Raw genomic sequence first — 17,110 nt, 5'->3', positions numbered from 1 at the left:
AAAACAAACTCATTCATTTACTTGAACTGAATGTTCGTCTTAATTGTTATGGATAGTCACGGAGCCATGATCCAGAGTACAGGGTGTCATTAGATAGAAATAAACTAAGTAATAATAGGATTACCAGAAAAACGGGGTTTTACACACAAGCCAATAAAATTCGCTCATTAACACCAGAGTAAGTCAGTGCAAGATTGAAAACTGTCCCATAATTATGTACGACATGCTTGTCGGGTATTGCTACATATATATGTGAAAACAAAGTTATTAAAATGAAGAGCAAAACTGATGAAAGTTAACAATAAACGTGTATACGTGTTATATCGTCACTGTAAAAATAATGATTGTTTGTCTTTAGTATTAACATTCAAATACGTTATATCTGTATTGGCGATATTGTCTTTGTTCCACCGGTGAGTCACGCGTTAGCCGTACTATCTCGTAGTATAATTGTATTTCTGAAGACATCACGATACAGTTTTACGATGAATCACGTCTGCACTACCGCTTGATAACAGCCTTGTGTTTTGGTGTTTCAGTGGTTTAAATCGCTGCTCTTGATATTGTTGATTAAACTTTGATACTATGAACAATATAATGTTATGTGAGAGGATGACTTTAGAACGGTAACATACTAACAGTATATAGGATGACATAAACAGAACAATGAGAAGTTCGTCCAGATTAGTGTATAGGCAACATTTAATAATTAAAAAATTTACATTCAACAACTCCCCTTTTAAGTCCATTTTCCTGACTTATAAGTAAATGCAAGAACAATCGGCCGGAATACAATGTATAGTTCTTGTCCACTTCCATATGACTATATAGCATACAATAAGCTATCGGGTCCCGTTTAGATCGGTTTGGGTGGCAGCCTAGATAGCCATAGAATAGTTTCATCTTGGAATCTCCCATATCACTGGGGATACTCTTCAATTTAAATGGAGTTACTCGTTACGATTCCGAACCTTCACGTGACTGTGTTTATGACCCATTGTAAAAATAGTGGTGACATTAATTCTAGGCAACAATACGCGAAATCGCGCATGCACAGAACGGAAAATTTGGTCAAGGCATTAAGTAATCCGCATGCGCAGAACGATTGATTTCAGTACTTCCGCTAAGCGCTTCGAGTGCAGCGTCAAACGCGGGCCTGTAATCTAACACGCGGGGACTGACCAATGAAAACTGAGAAGTAGAAATACCGGTAGACGCTGTTGCTTGATTGACAATGTCAATCAAGAAAGGGAGGAGATTAACGCTATCGTTCTCTCCCAGTAAATTCCGATGTCAAATAACGACGTTATTTGGACGGAAAAACGATGGTTTGAAAACGTCCAAATAACGTCGTTTTTCCGTCCAATGACCATATACGGAAAAAAACGACGTTTTCGTGTTTGCAGTGTTGATCCGTGACTCGATATGCACCATTTGTCTCGTGTAGGATTAGCGTGTAAAGTTTAGAAATCACGTGCAGCATTTTGTGATAAGAATAACGAATCTGTGGTAACACTTGGCTGATTGTTTCTCAGTTTTGCAATTAAAATGGTACACGTTAGAGGAATTTCTCCTTAACGAACATACTTCTCTATATGTTTCTATAGTTCTCGTTTCTTTTGGCGGTGTGTATATATGTCAACTATAACTGTATATGTAAAATATAATATTATTATATTATTAGTGAGTGAGTGAGTGAGTTAATACTTTACGTCACATCGGCAATATTTCAGCCATATCGTGACGAGAAATTATACATTTTCAAATACATATGTTTTAACTAAATTAAAATCTGTCATCGATGGACAGTAAAATCTCCAGAATATTACAGATTAAAACTAGCATACAACTATAAATAGATATCGCTATAAATAACGATACAATATAAAAATGGGCTACAGATCGCCAGCAGCTGAAGGTATATCACCATGCTAGGGTTCCTTTCAATGTGTTTCCGAAAAGGGGAAAAAGTTGTTTGGCAATCCAGTAAGGGGTGTGTTAGTGGTTGCTTATATAGAAGTTTGGAAATTTGAGATTTGGAAAGATTGCCAAGTGGGTTTGGGGGGCGAACTAAGGGAGCTGAGTATGGAAGTTTGTTAGTTTGTTAGTTTGATTATGAGGTTTGGTTTTGGGATTTTAAATGCGATTTATTAGTCCTGTTTTGATTAAGTATACGTCTAAGGCTTTGAATTTTTCTATTTTATTTTGTGGGTTTAGGATTGCTACTAGAGTAAGAGCCTTATTTAGATTTAGGGTGGTTTGTAGTGTAGTTCGGTGTGTTAGGTAGTGGGTGCTGTGTATGAGTGCGTGGTCTGGGGTTTCTTGTTGTTTGCAATGTGGGCAGGTTCCTGTTGCGTGTTTTTTTTATATTTTGAGGTGGTTATTTAGGTTGGTATGTCCTGTTTGGAGTTTAGTGATTACTCTGTCGATTTGTTTGGACGGATGTAGAATTTTTGGTTTGGTTAGGGTTTTTTTAAGAACCTTTTTGATTTGGCTATTTGAGTTTACATATAAGTTATGCCGTTTTTGGTGATTTTTTGTTTGTTGACACTTTTAATTTCTGATTTGGAGATGGGTAGGTTTAAGCTTATTTCTGGGATTTTAAGGGATAGTTTAGCTGCTTTATCGGCGTTTTCATTGCCGTATATTCCTACGTGGGCGGGGATCCAAATAAATACTATTTGTTTGCCTGCCTTAGTTAAATCGTTTGAACTTTTTAGTATTTGATTTATTGGTTCAGGGCGGTTTTTGGTGTTTTTATTTTGGAGGGCTTGTAGTCCACTGGGCGAGTCGGTAAGTATTAGGATTTTTTGTTGTTGTTGTTTTTTAGTTCGGCCGTGAATATTGATTAATTGTTTGGGAGTCGGTAGGATTGTGTGGCTTTAGTTGGTTGTGTGATGTGGACTCCGAAACCTGTGTGTTTGTAGATCGGATCTGAGGATCCGTCTGTGTAAATGTGACGCCAATTTGGCCAATTTTCATGTATGTATGGTCGTGTGGTGGTTTTTCCTATGTTTAGGTCGGTTTGTTTATTTATTGTGCTAGCTAGTGTTATGTCTGTTTTGGGTGTTTTAAGTTTTGGGGTGAAGATATTTGATTTTTTACAGTTTCGTTTAAGATTGTTTATTTGGTGTTCATTTAAGTAATGGGTTATTCTTTGGGATATTGGAGTAAGTAGAGGGTGTTTTCGAGCTAGGGCTTGGTTTTTGGGGCTGATATTTTTGTTTATTAGGTTTTGGATTAGGGGATTGGATTGAGACGCGGTCCAGAAATTTAGAGTTAATTGTTCCCTACGTAGATTAAGTGGCATTTCTCCTGTTAATGCCTGGAGTGAAGTGTAGGTGGTACCATATTGAGTGCGTGTTATTAGTTTAAGAGCCTGATATTGGATTGAGTCTAGTTTTTTGTTTAGGGATTGGTGTAGGGTGTCGTATATGGCACATCCGTAGTCTATTTTAGATCTAATTGTATTAGCCCGTCGTGCCATACCATGTCGAAAGCTTTGGAGAAGTCTAAGAAGATGCCTGTAGTATATTGTTTGCTGAGTTATCCTGTTTTGATGTCCTGCTCTAGACGGGCGAGGTTATCTAAGGTTGAGCGGCCAGGAGTAAAACCACTTTGATCTGGGTTTATGATGTTATTTTGAGTTAGGTAATGTTGTAGTTTGTTTTTAGCCACAGATTCCATTACTTTACATAAGTTTGAAGTTAAGGAAATTGGAGTTAGCCTGATTAGCTGGTTTATTAGGTTTAGGGATTGGTATGACTAAGGTCTGTTTCCAGGGAGTAGGTACTTGTCCGTTTTGATAGATGAGACTGTATAGTTTAAGTAGTGCCTGGAGTAGTTTAGGGGGGAGTTTTTTAATTATTTGGTAGGAAGTTAGGTCCAATCCTGGGGCTGTGACCTTTTTCCTGTTTTGGATGACGTAGAGTAGCTCCTCCATTGTTTAAGGGTGGTTTATTTCTATGTTGTCATTATTTGGTTCTTTGGTGTATTTGTTTTCTGTTCTAAGTTTATCTTGAAATTTTTGGCTAAAGTTGTTGTTGCTGCTTACGGCCGAAAAGTGGTTGGCGAGGTTATTTGCCTTTTCGGCGGGCATTGTTGAATTATTAATGTTAGGTGTATTTTTATGACGTTTTAAGCCTCTAATGGCGTGGATTTTGCGCCAGACCGTTCTGGCGTCTGTACGGTTATTTATTTCTTCACAGAATTTTTTTCCAGTTTCTGGTTTTAGATATTTTGACTAGACTTTGAACTTGGTGGTTTAGTTCGTGAGCTATTTTTAGATGTTTAGAGTCGCGTTTGGCTTTATTGACGGCCGATTTGCGATTAGGGTTTGACTTACTTACTTACTTATATTGGAGATTTAACGTGCGCTTTCCGACTGCAAGCGTATGTCGCACACGGGCCCGGCCAGGCCATTTAATGTGTTTCCAAAAAGGGGAAAAGTGAGTTTGTGCAACCCAGGAGGGGGCTTTAGGGGTTACTTATATAGTAATTTTGAAATTTTGAGATTTGGAAAGAATGCCAAGAGTGGGTGGGGGACGAACTAAGGGAGCTGTGTGTGTTGGGTGGTTATCAAATAAGGTAGTTTTGGTTTTAATATTTTATTTGGGGTTTAAATGCGACTATTTAGTCCTGTTTTTATTAGGTATATGCCTAAGGCTTTGAATTTTTCTAATTTATTTTGTGGGTTTAGGATTGATTCTAGTGTAAGTCCGGTTTTAAGATTTAGGGTGGTCTGTAGTGTTGTTCGGTGTGTTTGGTAGTGTGTGCAGTGAATGAGTACGTGTTCTGGTGTTTCTTGTTGTTTGCAATGTGGGCAGTTTCCTGTTGTGTGTAGTTTAGCTATTTTACGGTGATTATTTAGTTTGGTGTGGCCTGTTTGTAGTTTGGTAATTATTCTGTCGATTTGTTTGGATGGGTGTAGTATTTTGGGTTTATTTAAGGGTTTTTTGAGTACTTTCCTGATTTGGCTATTTGAGTTTTGGTATATATTTTGCCATTTTTTGTTAATTTTTTGTTTAGTGACACTTTTGATTTCTGATTTTGAGCTGGGTAAGTTTAAGCTTATTTCTGGGAGTTTAAGGGATAATTTTGCTGCTTTATCTGCCTTTTCATTTCCAAAGATTCCTACGTGGGCGGGGATCCAAATGAACTCTATTTGTTTACCTACCTTAGTTAAGTTGTTTGAGCTATTGAGTATTTGATTTATTAGTTTGGGGCGGTTTTTAGTGTTTTTATTTTTGAGGGCTTGTAGTCCACTGAGAGAGTCGGTTAGGATGAGGATTTTTTGGTGTTTTTTAGATTGCTGATTGTGTAGTGTTGAGGCCATGCCCATTAGTTCGGCCGTGAATATGGATTGGTTGTTTGGGAGTCGGTAAGATTGTGTGTCTTTGGTTGGTTGTGCGATGTGGACTCCGAAGGGTTTGACTGAGGCAGAGACTATATATATGTACAGGTAAGGACTACAAAATAATAAGATAATAAAAGGTGGAAAAGAACAAAGGATAGAAACTACCAAGGGAAGCCAAAAGATGATTGGCGCTGATTGGTGATTAGGAATAGACAATGGAAGCCAAGACTTTACAGTAATTAGCGCTGAAGGTATGGAAACCAGTACTTACGTTATCATAGATAGGTAATGGACACTGGGTAAACGGGAGGCCGGGGTAATTAGCACTGATAGGTGAAAGGATGGACATAGCAAAGGGCAAATTGAAGCCAGCGAGGTAATTAGCCCCTACAAAGATCAAAGCAATAAGTCCCAAGCACTAGGCAGATAGGTTCTCTTGTCACGGTTCATGGCTGGCTGGTGTCTCCTGATGTCAATAGCTTCTTGTAGTTTTCTTTGTCGAAAGAAGTTGACATCCTTAAATTCTCCCTTCTAAGCGTATCACTTCTAAATGCCATGAGAAGACTTTAAACTCACTATTCAGTTTGTTACATCAGAGAAGTGATGGATTAGACACACAATAAACCTAACATACTGTAGACTTAGGCAGGACAACCTTCACAGTGTTTCGAATAGCGACAATGCCTTACCTATTATCCTCTGATAAGTATACTCTACACAGGATTAATATCCTTTATGCATATCTGTATGTCAAATCTTTGCTTTGGGCTCGGGCTGCCCAGTCTACTAAGGTACTAAAAGTCACAGTGCAGAATTGGGTCTCTTAGATGTGCCAGAGTACCATTATCGTCAGTTCGAGTACAAGATTTAACCTGATAGTGAGTATGTGTTTTCAACGACTTTGCGCGCTTGTGGGTTTCACCATCTTAGCGAGGCAAGCGTGTCCACTAGCCTGTATCATAGCCTAGTTTCTACCCTTGCCACATCAATGCCACTTTTCTCGGCTCCACCCAGCGCCACGTCACGTAGATGACGAGTTGTGCCCCTTGTAATAAACACGCGATATCCAATCAGATCAGTGTTCTTATCTCGTATAGCTTCACAAAGATGGAGACTACCTAGTCGATCAGATAACGTAAACATTCGCGATTTCACCCATCGCACAAAAAAAATTAGGCAAGCGTTGACGGGTTTGAAAGATGAAAAAGACATATTCGTGTTTACAAGGACAGGCAGAGGTAAATCAGTAAATGTGCCAGTCGTGGAGTCTCATTTTGTGAAATGTTCTCTGATTGGTCTATGGATATGTGCGACAGTCCAATCATATTCAGCACAGGAAAGTGGGCTTGGTGTGGCAAGGGTGGAACCAAGACTTTGATAAAAAGGCTAGTGGACGATCTTGCCTCGGGAAGATGGGGTTTCACTAGTATTGGAAATGTCTAAGATCTGCATCATTTCCGGATGTCCCCCAGCAATAGGCCGACACGCCGTGATATGCCAACTGAAGTAAGTGTTCAGTGCAACGACCCAACTCATGATCACTCACTCTGTATTTCAGACATAAATGTCATATGATATATAAAAGGGAATTGCAGTTACTCGTTGATTGATCTGCAAAACATAAAACGTCTGTTTTTATCGATCCCTACTATTATATAATACCAATGGCATAAATTGTGTTAGATACTGGATTCTAATCAGAATATGCTGAGCATGTTGAGAGGTTAGGTAAGGTGAAGTGGGTATTAACGTCGCGTCTAAGATTATTGCACTTATATAGCGACGTGTTCGCCCCAAGGATCTGTATCACTGAAGACATGAGAACAAGATTTTATGCTTTTTTTTAGCACTTAAGTTTTCTTAAAGTTAATCTGCTCAGGAAGCATTTTACATTTTGAACATGAGCATACCTTTAACTCAAGCTGACTTTTATGTTCTATTAACTGATAATGTCCACACAGTTTTAAACTTTGAAATTTCCATTGTGCCAAACAGGGTCCAAGGACGAGATAGCGTATTATACCTTTCATTGTAACAACCAATTAAAAGCGGAGCATACCATGTTCAAGTCTAAGATTTGCAAATGTGTTTCATGTGTGATAAGAACTAATGTTTTCATTTCATATAATTGTATTTTTCAGACAATAAGGTACTCTTAGTGTCATTCAATTTTAGCAATGAATGCGGAAGAATTTCGGAGACATGGCAGAGAAATGGTGGATTATATCGCGGACTACTACGAGAATATACGAGATCGTGACGTCATGCATCGCGTCAGACCAGGGTATCTGACGTCAATGATGAGAGAGGAAGCACCGGAGGCACCAGAGACGTGGGAGGACATCTTCAAGGATGTGGAGGACGTCGTGATGCCTGGGGTAAGTAATCTGGGGATGGATTATCAGAAACCTATATTATCTAGTGGCGTCATGGATCAGGTTGTCAGGCTCGGAGATTTGGTTGATTGCGTGTGATAGTACCCTAACGGCGTATACTATATTATCGAACATTGTTTTTTCTTATCCAGATTATGTTATTAACAGGACGCCGACTCGGCGTTAGGCAACAAACAAACAAAACTATCTTGGGGATTTGATTTACGGTATCAAACTGTACCGTGCGTGGCATGAAGGGTTGGGACATTATCTTTTCAGGGGAGCTGAGGTGTTACGTATTTTGTTTTCATAATTTATACGCAATATACAAGTAAAGGGCATATAGGTACATCGCCTCACTTTGTTGTCACGTTATTTATATCTTATCTTGAGGTCATGTATACGTCAATATGACGGACTTCGCGGTGATGTTGAGTAATACGTCAGCATGACGACCTGGAGTCGGTCAGGCGAGTTACAAATGCATCAACATGACGACTTGGCTGCGATGTCATTAATTAATATCAACATTGAGACCTGGGGACGAGTGTACTTATAATTTGTTTTTCCAGTTATTCTAGTCAGTGATGGAATACGCTACTACTACATTGTACTACTACTTCTACTACTTGACTACAACTACTGCTACTACTACTACTATTATTATTATCCCCACTGCTACCGCCGCCACTACTCCTCCTGCTACTACTACTTCTGCTACCACCACCACTGACACTACAACCACTACTGCTACTGCTGCTATTACTACTACTTCTGTTACTGTTGCTACTGCTACAACCTTTGTTTCAACTACTTCTCCTACTATTACCACTACCAATACTACTACTACTACTACTGCTACTAAATACCTTCTTATGTTATATATGTATATACCCTGAATGAAAGATATTGATATCCACACGTGTCACATGTTTCAGGTCACCCATTGGCATAGTCCCCGTTTCCATGGATACTTTGCTGCAGGAAGTTCGTATCCGTCCATTTTGGGTGACATGCTGGGTGATGCAATCGGCTGCATTGGCTTCTCATGGGTAAGTTCCTATTTGATGCAGTAAAGTAAACAATCTACGGTAACCCTGACGTTAAAAGGTTAGGCAAATATGTCATGTCCATTAATGTGAAAACAAAGTTACTTTCCTGTTAATATACATCAGATACCCTGCGCCGATCTGTTTTGTGGAACCCAGCAGGCCTCAATGAAACCGTACTGCTTGAATGAAAAAGTAATATTTGAGTCGGTGAACATTTAATGATCTTATCCGCTACCCAAATAACACATATGATTTAAACAAACTGGGACATGGACATGACATGACATTATTGTTGTAATGCGACTTGAGTTTAAAGATCTGCCGATCAAAAAGCACCAACGTGAAATGACATACAATACAATTAATATTCTTTCTTCCCGCCAGGTGTGTTAATTAACCATTTTCTTTAATGAAAAATTCCAAAGTAGTTCACTGTGCGTAGCTATATCCAGCTTACATTCATATATCAGAATATATACACACTTACTGGATGTAGGCGACGAGCCCTTCTTGCACTGAGATAGAGATGGTGACAACAGACTGGCTGGGGAAGATGCTGGATCTGCCAGAGGAGTTTCTTCATCAGCATCACGGACCCGGCGGTGGCGTCATACAGGTAGGTCACGCAAGAGTGTTATAGGTCCATATGACGGATTTCGCGACGGTCTCATAAATGTAGGTTATACGGGAGTGTTATGCGTCAGTAATACGGATCCGGTGGCGGTATCATCCGGGTAGATCATGCAAGATTGTTATGCGTCAATATGACAGACCTGCGGTGGTGTCACACAAGTAATCCATTTAAGTCAACATTTAGGACCTAACGGCGGCGGTGTCATACAGGTAGATTATGTCGGGGCGTTATACGTTAACATGACGTATTTCACCGCGGTGTCATGACTGTAGGGTGTCATACATTATACATCAACATTACGACGAGGACTGGCCGAACGCCTTTGATAACCCTGAATATGTCGCTTCCACACTGATGGATCAAGCAAAGGCCTTTCATTGCCCGCCTCAGAACCTGTTATTGGCGAAGCTGCAGGCATACAGGTTAACGCATGAGGCTACAGCACTACCTCAATAACAAGAAACGGCAGGTAAAACTGGGACCATATTGCAGCGACAGGCTAAACGTTAAGGGTGTCCCACAGGGTTCCATCTTTGGTCATATTTTATTTTATATTTTTATTAGTGATATATTTTACACTCTGGGTGAGCTTCCTTCATGGAATTATACTGACAATACTTTGTCCTACTCGCACTCTGAGTCTGAAAAAGTCATCTGTCTCCTCAACGAAGACTGTAAAACCTTCACTCTAAAGTCATTTGCTTATGATGCCTCCACAATCAGGAATGTCCTGCCGAATGATGTTCAAAAAGCTGAATCATATAGCGATTTCTGCAGGCTTCTTCGGAACTGCACAGGCCTCATATGCAAATGCTCTGAATGTAAATATGACAAATAGCCATAAATATAAGTCATGCTTCAACAGTGAGTTCTTGCAATTGGCAGTGGTCATTGAGTGCAGGTAGACTTCTAAACAGCAACATGTATAGAAATTGGGTAACCATGGACAAGACAACATTATGCAGTGTATGTAATGACTTTGAATACGTTTATGAATCAGCACTGATTGTTCTGAGAATGCAGTAACTATATACGCTTCTGTCGTTTGTGTTCCAGTCGACGGCGAGTGAGACAGTGTTCCTGTGCCTACTAGCAGCCAGGACCAAGCAGATCAATCGCCTGAGGGAACAAAATCCGAACCTCCAAAACATGGAAGTTATATCAAAACTAGTTGGCTACTCATCTGATCAGGTGAGAAAACGTCAGCTGTCAGTTGATTCAATTAGTCTTCAGTAATAATAGTTTATAATAGCCGACATGTCACCTTTGTGAGGCTGGCTAATCTAGTGCAATTTATCGATGACAAGTGTAAATATCGATCATGATAACACATGGATAACACTCCTGAGAATAAATCGATAGTTTCGGTAAACAATAAAACATAAGTCTAGTCACATCCATAATTACTTCAATTCCCATTTTTTCTCACCACTTTGGCTAAATCATTCCTAATTAATTCATTTTGAATTTTAACATTGATATAACTGCCATGGAAGAAATGTTTTAGACACTATATATATTCCACCAAAAATGTTAAGTTCTTTTTCAAAATATACTCAACAACAAAAGTTCCTGTGACACCAATATTTTCGTGTATTTTTCAAACAAGTCAAGTTTGGTTTTCAATATTGTAGTACATGTATGGAATCAAGTCACAAAAACGCAACTGCTACAGAAAAGCATGCATTCCATACAAAAGTTGACTTTTATGCAAGCCCCATGCATTTCACTACCCAAGAATGGGTATAAAAACATGTGCGTTAACGGGATTCCATATGCATTGTTTAGCTTCTAGAGCGGCAGCCCAGAGCACTTTGGTCAAACGAACAAGGTACTAATATCCGAACACAGGAACATTTACTGTGTAACCCAACATATTCATATATGGATGTCTGCCGGGGAGCCCCTGCTGCGTGTGGCCCCTGGCCCCCCAAAAGAAGGGGCCATTCAAGGGCTGGATCAAACATTGGAGGTACCACATGAAAGTAAGTGTAAATGAACTGGTACATCTCACAGAGTACAGAATGGGCCACGCCAGACAAATCTTCCTCTGCAAAAGGCCTGCCAGAGACCCCCAAAGAGGGTCCCAAAATTAGGGCTGGGTTAAACATTGGAGGTACCACATGAAATCAACATAAAATGAACTATTTCACTCTGCTAAGAATAAAATACCCATTGCCAGACAAATCGTCTGCTGCATAAGGTCCGCCAGACACCCCCAAATGTTGACCCTTAATGCACTCAGTGAACACTCTGGTAAAATTTGACTAGAGTATACATTCAAAGTACCAGATGAAAGTAAGTTTAGATGAACAGGTACATGTTACTGAGTATAACACGGCCCATACCTGACAAATTGTCCTCTGCATAAGGTCCGCCAGACCTCCCAGAGAGGGTTCCAAAATTTGGGCTGGGTTAAACATTGGAGGTACCATATGAAACCAACATAAAATGAACAATTGCACCCTACTTATTGCAAATACCCATTGCCAGACAAATCATCTTCTGCATAAGGCCCGCCAGACACCCACAAAAAGTTGACCCTTCAGGTATACACGGGTAAAATTGGTCTGGAATATATATCGATTGTACCACATTAAGGTACGTTTGAATGAACAGGTTCATATCACAGAGTACAGAATGGGCCACACCAGACAAATCTTCCTCTGCATAAGGCTTAAACATTGGAGGTATCACATGGAAACAACATAAAATGAACTATTACACTCTACTTATTACAAAATACCCATTGCCAGACAAATCCTCTTGTGCATAAGGCCCGCTAGACAGACCCTCACCCCACCCCACACAGATGACCCTCTGTAATCCCAGTGTGCATAATGAAACATTGGACATCAGCTCTGAGAGTCAACAGATGGTCAAATTTTTGTTTTGTTCTTAAAGATGGAAGGATTTTATTGAGATTAAAATCACGTATTTATAAAATCAGGTCCCTGAATACTATTATTGATATCATAGATTAGGCCTATCGTTGAAATATAATGTTAATGGCATGAATCTGAATCTTGTGAATATATATCCGATCAGCTATGAAGTCCTCAAAGCCTGCTACAGCCTGATAGCTTGGCTATGGATTCCTACAAGCCAGATAGGCATATGATGCTATGTGCCATGATTTTTATATACTGAACAACAAAAGTTCCTGTGACATTGAAGAAGATTTAATGCAAAGTTATGTTTTTACCAAATCTGAAACAATTTCGGCTTGCAACAGATAAAAGACTCCTGTAAGTGTTCAAATGGTTTTAATTTGTCATACTGACTTCGGAAAATGCGTGATTTCATTAAAAAAACATGAACATGCCAAAATGTCAATTTACAAATCAATAGCGTGTGTGTCCGCCTCTGGTTGCGATGCAAGCAACACATCTTCGTCTCATGGAATGGACCATGCGTCGCACAAAGTTCTGTGGGATATCTGTCCATATCTGCTGGAGCATGTTTCGAAGTTCCTGGAGTGTCTGTGGAACACGTGGTTGACGTCGAAGGCGCCGATCCATCTCATTCCACATGTGCTCGATTGCTGATAGATCAGGGGAGCGAGCCGGCCAGGGGATGACATTCACGTTGTTTTTGTTGAAGAGATCCTGAACAAGTCGAGCAATATTAGGCCGGGCGTTGTCATGTTGAAAGGTAATGCCTGGGCCATGACGACTCAAAAACGGTAGAACAACAGGTCCGATGATTTCGTCGCGGTAGCGCTGTCCATTGAGGTTTACCTCTACCACTATCAAACGGGTCCTCTGTCTTGCTGTAATCCCACCCGATACCAAAACGCTGCCGCCCCAGAACCGATCTACTTCCATGACACAATGAAGACAATCCCTGCACATCTGAGGCGGAGACGTACGGTTTGTGAAGATAATCGTCGAAGGGCAGGGATGCTTCTTGCAGTCACTGTTGCTGGATAGAATCGATTTCGTAGGTGTGTTGTTCCAATCCAGTTGTCTTGTCGAGGATGGTCTCTGACTGCATTCGTCTGTTGCCAACGTTGCCATAAACACCAAATGATGTTTCTGTGGACGTTAAATTGTCTTTCAACATCACGTTGACTCGATCCTTCTTCAAGCACACCAATGGCTCGCAGACGCTCGTTTTCGGGCAAGCGTGGCATTTCATAATGTTGAATAATTGCGTAATTTTGTTGTTTTTCTGAATGGTTGTTGTCAGCACGATGCTAAACAATGCATATGGAATCCCGTTAATGCACACGAAATGCATGGGGCTTGCATAAGAGTCAACATTTGCATGGAATGCATGCTTTTCTGTAGCATTTGCGTTTTTGTGACTTGATTCCATACATGTACTACAATAATGAAAACCAAACTTTACTTGTTTGAAAATACACTTTACACTTTTGTTGTTGAGTGTTGCTGAATGGATAATGATAGCCCCTAATGCCACTTGGAAATGTTTTAGGATGATAATCAGGAAATTCGGGGTGATAATTGTGTTTAATAACCTATGATCTCCATTTATTTAACAAGTTTTATCATCTACCTAAGCATGTTTGGGTTTGTAGGAATCCATAGCCAAGCTATCAGGCTATAGCAGGCTTTGAGGACTTCATAGCTGATCGGATATATATTCACAAGAATCAGATTCATGCCTTTTATATTACATTTCAACGATAGGCCTAATCTATGATATCAATAATAGTATTCAAAGACCTGATTTTATAAATACGTGATTTTAATCTCAATAAAATCCTTCCATCTTTAAGAACAAAACATAAATTTGACCATCTGTTGACTCTCAGAGCTAATGTCCAATGTTTCATTATGCACACTGGGATTACAGAGGGTCAACTGTGTGGGGTGGGGTGAGGGTCTGTCTAGCAGGCCTTATGCACAAGAGGATTTGTCTGGCAATGGGTATTTTGTAATAAGTAGAGTGTAATAGTTCATTTTATGTTGTTTCCATGTGATACCTCCAATGTTTAAGCCTTATGCAGAGGAAGATTTGTCTGGTGTGGCCCATTCTGTACTCTGTGATATGAACCTGTTCATTCAAACGTACCTTAATGTGGTACAATCGATATATATTCCAGACCAATTTTACCCGTGTATACCTGAAGGGTCAACTTTTTGTGGGTGTCTGGGGGGCCTTATGCATTAGATGATTTGTCTGGCAATTGGTATTGTGCAATAAGTAGAGTGCAATTGTTCATTTTATGTTGGTTTCATATGGTACATGTACCTCCAATGTTTAACCCAGCCCAAATTTTGGAACCCTCTCTGGGGGGTCTGGCGGACCTTATACAGAGGACAATTTGTCAGGTATGGGCCGTGTTATACTCAGTAACATGTACCTGTTCATCTGAACTTACTTTCATCTGGTACTTTGAATGTATACTCTAGTCAAATTTTACCAGAGTGTTCACTGAGTGCATTAAGGGTCAACATTTGGGGGTGTCTGGCGGACCTTATGCAGCAGACGATTTGTCTGGCAATGGGTATTTTATACTTAGTAGAGTGTAATAGTTCATTTTATGTTGATTTCATGTGGTACCTCCAATGTTTAACCCAGCCCTAATTTTGGGACCCTCTTTGGGGGTGTCTGGCAGGCCTTTTGCAGAGGAAGATTTGTCTGGCGTGGCCCATTCTGTACTCTGTGAGATGTACCAGTTCATTTACACTTACTTTCATGTGGTACCTCCAATGTTTGATCCAGCCCTTGAATGGCCCCTTCTTTTGGGGGGCCAGGGGCCACACGCAGCAGGGGCTCCCCGGCAGACATCCATATATGAATATGTTGGGTTACACAGTAAATGTTCCTGTGTTCGGATATTAGTACCTTGTTCGTTTGACCAAAGTGCTCTGGGCTGCCGGTCTATTCGTGCTGACAACAACCACTCAGAAGAAAAAAAAAACTACGCAATTATTCAACGAAATGCCAAATGCTACCGTTTTTGCTATGTCATGGCCCAGGCATTACCTTTCAACATGACAACGCCCGGCCTAATATTACTCGACTTGTTCGGGATTCTCTTCAACAAAACAACGTGAATGTCATCCCCCTGGCCAGCTTGCTCCCCTGATCTCTCACCAATCGAGCACATGTGGGATGAGATGGATCGGCGCTTTCGACGTCAACCACGTGTTCCACAGACACTCCAGGAACTTCGAAACATGCTTCAGCAGATATGGACAGATATCCCACAGGACTTAATGCGACGCATGGTCCATTCCATGAGACGAAAATGTGTTGTTGCATCGCAACCAGAGGTGGACACACACGCTATTGATTTGTAAATTGACATTTTGGTATGTTCATGGTTATTTTTATGAAATCACGCATTTTCTGAAGTCAGTATGGCAAATTAACCCATTTGAACACTTACAGGAGTTTTTTATCTGCTGCCAACCGAAATTTTCAGATTTTGTAAAAAACTTAACTTTGCATTAAATCTTCTTCAATGTCACAGGAACTTTTGTTGTTCAGTATACATTTCTCCACCGTATAATCTATGTATCAGTGTCAACGCAATAGAACAACGAGCATTGATCACCCGCCGAAGCAGATCACACCTGACGCAAAAGGAAAAACAGGCGTGAACACTTTAGGAATGGATCACTGAAAATCAGCGATGACACCAGGTGTTCGCGAAAGAAAGAGTTGAACGATGACATATGTTTTTTTTCTGTAAAGTGAAAAGAAGATATATGTGTTCACTTTGAAAATACTGCTTAGATATCTAGCATGACGGGTACCAAAAGACACATCAAGTATAGAAACATTTAATGCAAGGATAAACAATAACATTATTATGTTTGAAAAGAAATCGTTACCTTTGTTAGAAGTTTACAATTGTTAACATGACTACATTAGAACGTGTGTGCAACCCTCATAATCTTTTACCTTTGTTTCCTTGACTGTATGTGTTCTGCTGTAAACACCACTGATGCTGATTGTCATAGTATGTCCTACCTTTGTACCTTTGCTTTTGTTGGAAATAAACAGTACACTGGAAAAAATCATTTCGCGTGTAGTAAAAGAAATCACAAGTTTACATTTCTATCTCATTTTAACATCAGACACCATGTGGAGACAGCTAGCAAATCTGCATTGTCGGAAGGTAAAGACGATCGGAATACAATACGTAATGCTTATGCTATTATTGGTCACCTATTGTCATGGTATCGCAGTAATGTTTTAACTATCGCAGTAAGAATGCCACACAACTGCCCTCAGTCATCAGCCCTACTCTCTCACCAGGCCAACTCCTCTGTCCACCGGGCGGGGCTCCTGGGGGAGGTGAAGATGAGGAAGCTCCCGTCGGATGAGAACTACAGTCTTAAGGGGGAGACACTGAGGGCGACCATACAGGAAGACAGGGCGAAAGGACTGCTGCCCTTCTTTGTGAGTATCTAGGATCGGAGGGGCGGCCGTCCCAGTTGACAGAGAAATTGTTGCTGAACCATGCGTCATCATTTTCCGATTTTCTTCTCCAAAGGGGTCTGTTTATTTGTCACGTTTTTTAAGAATCATTTGCTACATTCATACCTTATAGCGATGACAAAACGAAACCATTATGTTAAATAAGTACATATATACAGTTTCTTTACTACTTACACTACTACTTTACTACTTACACTCACTCACTCACTCACTCACTCACTCGCTCGCTCGCTCGCTCGCTCACTCACTCACTCACTGGTCTTTTTTCTAG

At 40.2% G+C, this 17,110-nt stretch overlaps 1 protein-coding gene across 1 annotated transcript in view; it reads left to right on the top strand.

Annotated features, from left to right (window-relative positions):
• LOC139473903 (aromatic-L-amino-acid decarboxylase-like) overlaps positions 1–17,110 on the top strand; it is a 34,269-nt gene that overhangs the window by 9,960 nt on the left and 7,199 nt on the right. Inside the window, exons 2-6 of the mRNA XM_071256701.1 lie at positions 7,532–7,734; positions 8,670–8,783; positions 9,280–9,399; positions 10,474–10,608; positions 16,657–16,800. Coding sequence (XP_071112802.1) covers positions 7,534–7,734; positions 8,670–8,783; positions 9,280–9,399; positions 10,474–10,608; positions 16,657–16,800 — 714 coding nt within the window. The 5' untranslated portion in view covers positions 7,532–7,533. The remainder of the gene's footprint in view (positions 1–7,531; positions 7,735–8,669; positions 8,784–9,279; positions 9,400–10,473; positions 10,609–16,656; positions 16,801–17,110) is intronic.

The sequence above is a fragment of the Haliotis cracherodii genome, unplaced genomic scaffold (genome assembly GCF_022045235.1).
Source record: "Haliotis cracherodii isolate W230 unplaced genomic scaffold, xgHalCrac1.p SCAF_3, whole genome shotgun sequence".
In the NCBI taxonomy this organism is placed as follows: domain Eukaryota; kingdom Metazoa; phylum Mollusca; class Gastropoda; order Lepetellida; family Haliotidae; genus Haliotis; species Haliotis cracherodii.
Note: the sequence above shows the minus strand (reverse complement) of the source record. Positions and strands in the feature narration are given on the sequence as shown.